Source organism: Mus caroli, chromosome 11, assembly GCF_900094665.2.
Source record: "Mus caroli chromosome 11, CAROLI_EIJ_v1.1, whole genome shotgun sequence".
Classification (NCBI taxonomy): domain Eukaryota; kingdom Metazoa; phylum Chordata; class Mammalia; order Rodentia; family Muridae; genus Mus; species Mus caroli.
Window position 1 is genome coordinate 96,296,021 of NC_034580.1, and position 8,281 is coordinate 96,304,301.

Genomic DNA, 8,281 nt, shown 5'->3' on the forward strand with positions numbered 1-8,281 from the left:
AAAAAAAAAAAAAAAAAAAAAAAAAAAAAAAAAAAAAAATATATATATATATATATATATATATATATATATATATATGTGTGTGTGGACATATCTCAATATACATATATATTTAATTGTAACACACACATTAAATATTCTTTTTTCTTTTTTTCTTTTTCTTTTTTTTCTTTTTTAAAGAGTGTTAGTACCCAGTGTGGTGGCTCACGCCTTTAGTCCCAGCACTAGAGAACACAAAGTCATACAGATTTCTAAGTCTGAGGGCCAGCCTGGTTACACAGAGTTCCAGGACAACCAAAACTACACAGAGAAACCCTGCCTTGAAAAACGAAATTGAAATAAAAAAAAAAAAATCCTGTCAACCAGAGGTTTCTGTTGTTGTCCATTTTGAACCCATTATTTCAAAGGAGTTGGACGGTAGGAGATGGAGCTCTGGCCACCTGGCACACCATCCCCTGAGGCAAATGGCTTCTGGGGCCAATTTTCCTCTTCTTCTCCCAACCACTGACTCTACTCGAGCCCCTGCCTCCTCCGCCTGGGTCAAACAGTCTTAGACTGGCTTTCATCTTTATTTTTGTATTTCAATGCCAAGGACGGAATCCACAGGTCTCCAGCATGCTGGGCCAGTACTCAGCCAGGGAGCCACACCCCGGCCCACAGAGCTGCTTGGCCTGGTTGGGTGGAAACATTTCCACAGTAAGGAGCTCACCTGAGCATCGCAGTGGACTCTCCAACCACCTGAGCAATCTGGACTTTCTGGATCCTCTGCTGGCACAGGAGACTGTGGGCTTTGCTCCACCTACAAATAACCCACAACCCCGCGTCATTCCAGTCACCCTAGCAAGCCCAGTGCCCTGTCCTTTGTCCCCTCTGATGGAGGGCGCACATTCTGTTCCACAGAGCCATCTCCTGAAGAACTTACAGCCATCCTTAGAAGAGAGGTGAGGAACTGAGGGGAGAGGGAGCCAAGGACTATGTAATGGACTGGGGAGATCAGAACGTTTCTTAATTCCCTCCCTACAGGGCTCTGTCCAGGCATGCTAGGTTTTGGTGGGTTTTTTTGTTTTTGTTTTTGTTTTCTTTTTCGAGACAGGGTTTCTCTGTGTAGCCTTCTCTGTCTTGGAACTCACTCTGTAGACCAAGCTGGCCTTGAACTCACAGAGATTTGCCAGCCTCTGCCTCCCAAGTACTGGGATTAAAGGCATGCATTGCCACCACCTGCCTAGGTTTCGTTTTTTTAACAGAGTCCTAGGCAGCACAGGCTAGCCCACAACTTCCTATGTAGCTAAGAACAACCTTGTTCCTCCTGTCCTAACCTCCCGGGCTGAGGTGAGGTACATGGGCCACCATGGCCAAGCTTAGCAGGGCTTGTCTCTATCAGAATCTTGCAATCTGGTTGTGTCCCCAAGTTGTAAAATTGTGCGGTGTGGTGGTCTGAATGAGAATAACCTCCCAAGGCTCATGTATGTAAATGCTTGGTTCCAGACCTTGTTGGAGGAGGTGTGTCACTGGGCAAAGGGGTAGGGTGGGGGTGGGGGATGGACTTGGAAGTTTCAAAAGCCATGCCTGCCTTTCTGCTGCCATGTTCCCTGCCGTGATGGTTCCCTGGACTCACCCTCTGACCTATAAACCCCAAATAAACTTTCTCCTATAAGTTGCCTTTGTCATGGGATCTTAGCCCACAGCAAGAGAAAAGTTAACGACCCCAGTCCCCAACACAGGGGTGTTCGGGTCAAGGGGGTTTGCCTTCAAGAATGAATGATGTCATTAGGCTATCAAAGCAAGTTCAGCCTCTCCCCCCACCCCACCCCACCCCTCTCTGCCCTCCTGCTACAGAGTGACAGCAACACAGCCATTGGCAGAAGTCCCCTCAGCTGGGACTTCCCAGCCTCTCGAAAGCTCTGTTCATTATGCATTGTCCAGACTGTGTATCCATGACACAAGAACAAAACACACCAAGACAAGGTCACCTGCTGCTTATCTCCCAGGCCAAGGCATTTCTAAGAAGTCCCTGAGCCTTTCCACTGTCGCAGCAGCAGGGAACCTGGGTGTAGTTGGAGGTTCCTCCTTAGAGCCGGGTCAGAGGCACAGCCCTCAGGAAGGAAGCGTGTAAGCCTGAAGCTCTGGAAGGACACAGGCTGCCTGGCCCTCTCCATCCTTCATCCCGGTGCCACTTACCACTGCACCATGTGAGGCAGCTTCTCTTTGATGGTCCGGTGTGGGTCGATCTCAATGGGATAATAGTGGTGAAAGAGCTCGGTGAGCTGGGACAACCAACAGGGGAAAGGTCATTAGTGCACATCAAATTGGTCCCGCTTGAGGTGAAGACCCCGTCAAAGACGGAGCTTTGTGTGAGAGGCTTTTCTTCAAGCTTTCATGTCGGGGGTGGGGGGAGCACACCATTTGTGAAACTCAACCTTCTCTTCATGCTTTTCCGACTGTTCGCATTTGCCTGTTATAGATAATGTGCGGTGTGCCTGCACTCTCGGAGTTTACTGATCCTCGGCACCCACCCTAAGGAGGAGGCCTAAGGGCCCTCAACATGAGTTAGACTTGGTGGTCCATGTCTGGAATCCCAGCATTTGGAAGGAGGAGACAGGAAGATGGTAGATGTGTAGCCAAGGCCACATATGTAAAACTCTGTCTCAAAGTCAAAATATATACATATACACAGAGGGGGGGGGGATAAAAGAAAAAGACATGAGTGGATGTAGGGATGTAGCTCGTTGGTGGAGAGCCCACCTAAAGAGCAATCTTCACGATGACAAAAATCAGCAGGCGCTGAAGAATTAGCTCAGTAATTAAGAAGGTTTTGCTGCTCTTGCAGAGGACATGAGTTCGATTCCTGGCACAGACACACAGTGGCTCACAACTGTCTGTAACACCAGTTGTAGAGGATCTGGCACCTCCTTCTGATTTCAATGTGGTATCCAGACACACATGTAGGCAAAACACTCGTACACGTAATAAACACTAACCGGTGAGTCAGACACGGGAGTGAAAGCGTCAGGGAAGGGCTGGGGATGCTGCTCGCCTGGCTGGCTGCCTGCCTAGCATGCATGTGTGCCCGGGTTTCTTTCCCGGGAACACATAAACATATGTAGGGTGAGATGACACATAACGATAGTCCTAGCCCTTGAGAGATGGAGGCAGGAGGATTAGAAGCTCAAACTTATCTTTAGCTACATAGTAAATTTGAGGTTAGACAGGGCTACGTGAGAACTGTTCTCAGACACATGGGCTGGAGAGATGGCTTAGAGGTTAAGAGCCCTTGCTGCTCTTGAAGGAGACTGGAGTTTAGTTCCCAAAACTGACAAAGTGGCTCACAACTATCTGGAACTCCAGTTCCAAGGGATATGTCTTTTTCTGACTTTATGGGTACCCGGCACACATGCATGCACGCATGCGTGTACGAATATACATATACACATACACACACACATACATATATGTAGCTAAAGCACTTATGTACATAAACCACCAGGCATAGTGGTGGCGCATGCCTTTAATCCCTCTCATGGGAGGCAGAGGCAGGCAGATCTCTGAGATTTAGGGCTATCTTTGTCTATACAGTGGACCTTATCTTGAAAATAGAAAGAATTAAAATTTAAAAAAGAAAACTACTTAAGGCTGAAGAGATGGCTCAGTGGTTAGGGGCACTGGCTGCTCCAGAGTGCCCGGGTTCAGTTCCCAGCATCCACAGGGTGGGGACCAACCCTCTGTAACTCCAGTTCCAGGGGGGTCCAGTGCCCTCTTCTGGCTGCTGATGGCATTCTGTGCACAGACATACATGCTGGTAAAACATCCATGCATATTAAAAGAAAAAGAAAAGAAAAAGAGAAATATTTATAGAAGTGCTCCACAGATATCAGTGAGAAAGGAGATCATGCAATTATGGCTGAGGACCTGCTTAGTGGTGGGACATTTGCCTAAAATGCATGCAGCTAGGCTTGGACTGCCAGCACGTGACAAAGAGTCATAAAACAGACCTTGCAGATTGGTGTTAGAAACCCAGCACACTGGTGACAATTCCATCCATGTCACCATTAGGAAAATTTCAGAGCATCTGCATGTGCCTCCTTTAGCTAAGATTTCTTTCTAGGAAACCAGGACTTTTGACCCTCTGGGACAGCTACTTCATGGATCATAAGTCATGCAGAAACAATTGGTAAGGCTCCTTGGGAAAAAAAATAAGAACTGACAGAGTAAAGAATTTTAAAGGACTTATGTAGTCTTGGGACTATTAGGAGCTCATATGGAGTGGCTGTCCATCTGTCCGAAAAGAGAATTAAATGCAGGGATTACATGGTATTAAGCAGAGTATTCTTGGAATGTCTTAAGAGCCTCAGTGTTGGTCAGGGGTATAGCTCATTTGGTAGAGTGGAGCTTCTTGTTCCTGGCCATCTTCACAACAAGCAATCAGGTTAACAGTCTTGGAAGGGCCAGGAGGTGGTACCATATTCCTTTAATCCCAGTAGGTGGATCTGTGAGTTCAAGGCCAGCCTGGTCTATAGAGTGAGTTCCAAAACAGCTAGGGCTACACAGAGAAACCCTGTCTTGAAAAACAAAACAGGGCTGATGAGATGGCTCAGTGGGGAAGAGCGCCCGACTGCTCTTCCGAAGGTCCAGAGTTCAAATCCCAGCAACCACATGGTGGCTCACAACCATCCGTAATGAGATCTGACTCCCTCTTCTGGAGTGTCTGAAGACAGCTACAGTGTACTTACATATAATAAATAAATAAATCTTTAAAAAAAAAATAAATGAATGACAGAGCACTTACCTGGCTTCTCCCAGTTCCGAATTCCTTCTCCAGCAAAGCGAAAATGTGTGTGTGTGTGTGTGTGTGTGTGTGTGTGTGTGTGTGTATACTCACACAGACACTGTCAGGGTGGGGGGTAGTCCACCAAAAGAGCGAAGATAAATTGAGGTATGACTGCATATTCACATAGTCTCAGCCGTTTGGGAAGTTGAAGCAAGATAGTTGGAAGTTCAAGATCAACCTCAGCCACACAGTTTAAGACTAGCTTGATATACATGAATTCCTGTTTCACCATCAACATCCTCTCTCCCAGAGAGGGGAGGGGGAATATCGCGTACGCACAAGATGGAGACCATGACTCATGTGCCCCAATATCTCTGGCCCCAATATCTAGCCCATGAAAGGTATTCGCTTGAGAAAAGGAATGCACGCAGGAGCCAGAGGGGAGGGGCCAGCGGCTGCCTGCGGGAGCCAGAGGGGAGGGGCCAGCGGCTGCCTGCGGGAGCCAGAGGGGAGGGGCCGGCGGCTGCCTACCTTGTCATTCAGGAAGCCGATCTTGAGAATGTTCTGCACCCCGGGGACCCCGTCAGCCATGGTGAGGTCCCCGATGGAGTCTCCCAGCAGGATGATGTTGGTCTTGTTCTGAAGTTGCTGGAAGTAGCTGGAGTTCCCACACACGGAGCTGTTCTTGTTGTAGGTGTGGATGAGCTGCCCCTTGAATCCTTTCAGGAAACCCTGAACCATCACAAGAGAAAGACAAGAGGGCTAGGGGGACCCACGGAGCACACCTTCCATTGTCTGTCATGGGAGAAGAGACAGTTCCCAGAGCCAGAGACAACGGCAAAGCTTCATTGTAGCTTAAACCAGAGGCTAGAGAACTAGGGTTGCCTTTGGTCTGTTTTTACGTTTCCATGGAACCCGGCTAGACTCATTTGCTTGTGTTCCGCTGCATTCGGGGTGGTGACGGCAAAGTTGGGAGGAGGTGGGTGCAACAGAGTGCCCCCCCCCCAAGCCCAAGTATCATAGCTGGCCTTGTACTAAGGACCGAGATTTAGCCTACGCCTCCCGCAAGCCCTGTACTGCTGAGCTACACCCCTTTTTCGTTTGAGACAGGGTCTCTCTACAAAGCCTTAGCTGACTTTGAACTCAGAGGTCCAACTGCCTCTGTTTCCTGAGTGCAAGGACTAAAGGCATATGTCATCATGCCGATCTTTCTTCCTTTCTTTCCTTCTTTCATTTTTTGAGACAGGGTCTCACTTCACATAGCTCTGACTCACCATGTAGATCAGGCTGGCCTCCCTCAGACTCATAGAGATCCCCCTGCCTCTGTTCCCAAGTGTTGGGATTAAAGGAGTGTGCCACCATGCCTGGCTCTGGTCTTCATTGAGACACATCTTTTTTCTATTCAGCCTTTCTAGGATCACCGTGAAATTTGTTCTGTGGCCCAAGAAGTCAAGATGAGCTTTCAATGTTCCTGCCACAAGTCTCCTAAGCAGTTGGGAACGCAGGGCTTGTGCTGGCCTTTTACAGAACTTTGTAACTCCTGCTTTAAATAATGGTCACCAGGTGTTACTGATCCTCTGGTCTGGTGGAAGCCAGAATGCTGCTCTGTCAGATGCAGGAAGCACTCAGAGATAAGAGCTCCTGCCTAGGAGGCCAGGGTTTTCTCTGGGTCACATGCGCTAAGCCCTCAGCTGTAGGCCAGAGGGACAAAATTTACCACTGATTTTTTGTTTGTTTGAGACAGAGTCTCCTGTAGCCCAGGAGGTCCCTTGGTCCATTTAAAGTAGCACACAGGCCGGGTGTGGTGGTGAATGCTTCAGTTCTAGCTCTGGGCAGGGGGCTAGGATGGTCAAGGAGGGGTGCACAGGTGTGTTTCTCTGTGAATTTGAGACCAGCCTGGCTTACATAGTAAGTTCTAGAATAGCTAGGGCTATATAAAAAAACTCTATTTCAAAAGAAAGAAAGAAAGAAAGAGAGAGAGAGAGAGAGAGAGAGAGAGGGAGGGAGGGAGGGAGGAAGGAAGGAAGGAAGGAAGGAAGGAAGGAAGGAAGGAAGGAAGGAAGGAAGGAAGGAAGGAAAGTTCGTAACCTATGAAGCCAAGTGCTGTGATTCACACCGACAGTCCCAGCCACTCAGGAGGCAGAGGCAGAGGGCTGACTAAGTTTAGGACCTCCAGGCCAACCTGGGTAATTTAGCAAGACTCTTGTCTCAAAGAAAGAAAGAAAGATGAAGAGAATAAAAATGCCCAGCAGAGGGCAAAGAGGCCACCTGGGCAAGCGGAAGGCACCAAGGCTACAGGCAGCCCACCCCTCCTCAGCAGCCCAGCCGACACATGGCTCACATCCTCACTGAAGTCCATGTAGTTGGACACAATGTGGATGTTGGGGTGGAACACTTTCATCTGCCGGATAATTTCTTCCAGGATGTCACCAATGCCCGCCGAGAAGATGAAAAGGGGGATGTTGTTCTGGTAGAGTGTGTCGAAGAACGTCTTATAGCCCTCCCTGCAAAGAAACCAAACGGTTGAGAATGCCACAGCCCTGGCTCCTGGTCTTTATTTTCTACTTGGGCTAGGTATTTTTATTTGTGTGTGTGTGTGTGTGTGTGTGTGTGTGTGTGTGTAGAGCACATGTGCACGCAAACATGTATTCATGCTTGCTTGTGTCTGTGGGTGTGGGGTGTGTGTGTGTGGGGGGGTGTCTACCTGTGACCCAACTGTAGAGGTCTGAGGTCAACCTTGAGTGTCTTTCCTCAGGAGCCATTCATCTTTTTTGTTTTTTCAAGACAGGGTTTCTCTGTGTAGCCCTGGCTGTCCTGGAACTCACTCTGTAGACCAGGCTGGTCTTGAACTCAGAAATCCAGCTGCCTCGGCCTCCTGAGTGCTGGGACTAAAGGTGTGCACCACCACTATTTGGAATTCATCGTACTTTCTAGTTTTGAAAACGTATGTTTATAGGTACAGGGGTACCGTGGCACACTTGCAGAGGTCAAGAACAACTGCCAGGAGTCAGTCCCCTCTTTCCACTTTACATGGGTTCTGGGGATGGCAGGAATCAGGCTGAGCCATCTCCCTGACTCTTACCTTGTTGACAGACAGGGTCTCTTACTGGGATGGGGGCTCAGTGGTTAGGCTAGGCTGGCTGGCCAGTCAGTCGGTCAGTCGGTTGGCCCCAGGATTTGCCTATCTGCATTTCCTCAGTGCTAGGGTAACAAACTCATCCTACCACACCCAGCTCTTTAGATGGGTGTAGAGATGGAACGATGGGACTCAGGTCTGCATGCTTGATGAAACAAGTCCTTTAATCAACTGGGCCGCCACCTTAACACTTCAGGCAAGACGTTTTAAATTCTTCTTTTCGTTTCTCTCTGTACCTCTGTACATACACACACACACACACACACACACACACACACACACACAAAAGAATATGCCGGGCGTGGTGGCGCACACCTTTAATCCCAGCACTCGGGAGGCAGAGGCAGGTGGATTTCTGAGTTCGAGGCCAGCCTGGTCTA

The 8,281-nt window shown here is 48.7% G+C and overlaps 1 protein-coding gene across 3 annotated transcripts in view; it reads right to left on the reverse strand.

Moving 5' to 3' along the window:
* The window catches only part of Nt5c3b (5'-nucleotidase, cytosolic IIIB), a 17,617-nt gene that overhangs the window by 1,336 nt on the left and 8,000 nt on the right, over nt 1–8,281 (reverse strand). For all 3 annotated transcript variants that reach the window (XM_021176975.1, XM_021176978.2, XM_021176976.2), the window contains 2 exons: nt 7,107–7,269; nt 5,297–5,497 (listed from right to left, as the gene is read on the reverse strand). In XM_021176975.1, the coding sequence (XP_021032634.1) occupies nt 5,297–5,497; nt 7,107–7,269 (364 nt within the window). The remainder of the gene's footprint in view (nt 1–5,296; nt 5,498–7,106; nt 7,270–8,281) is intronic.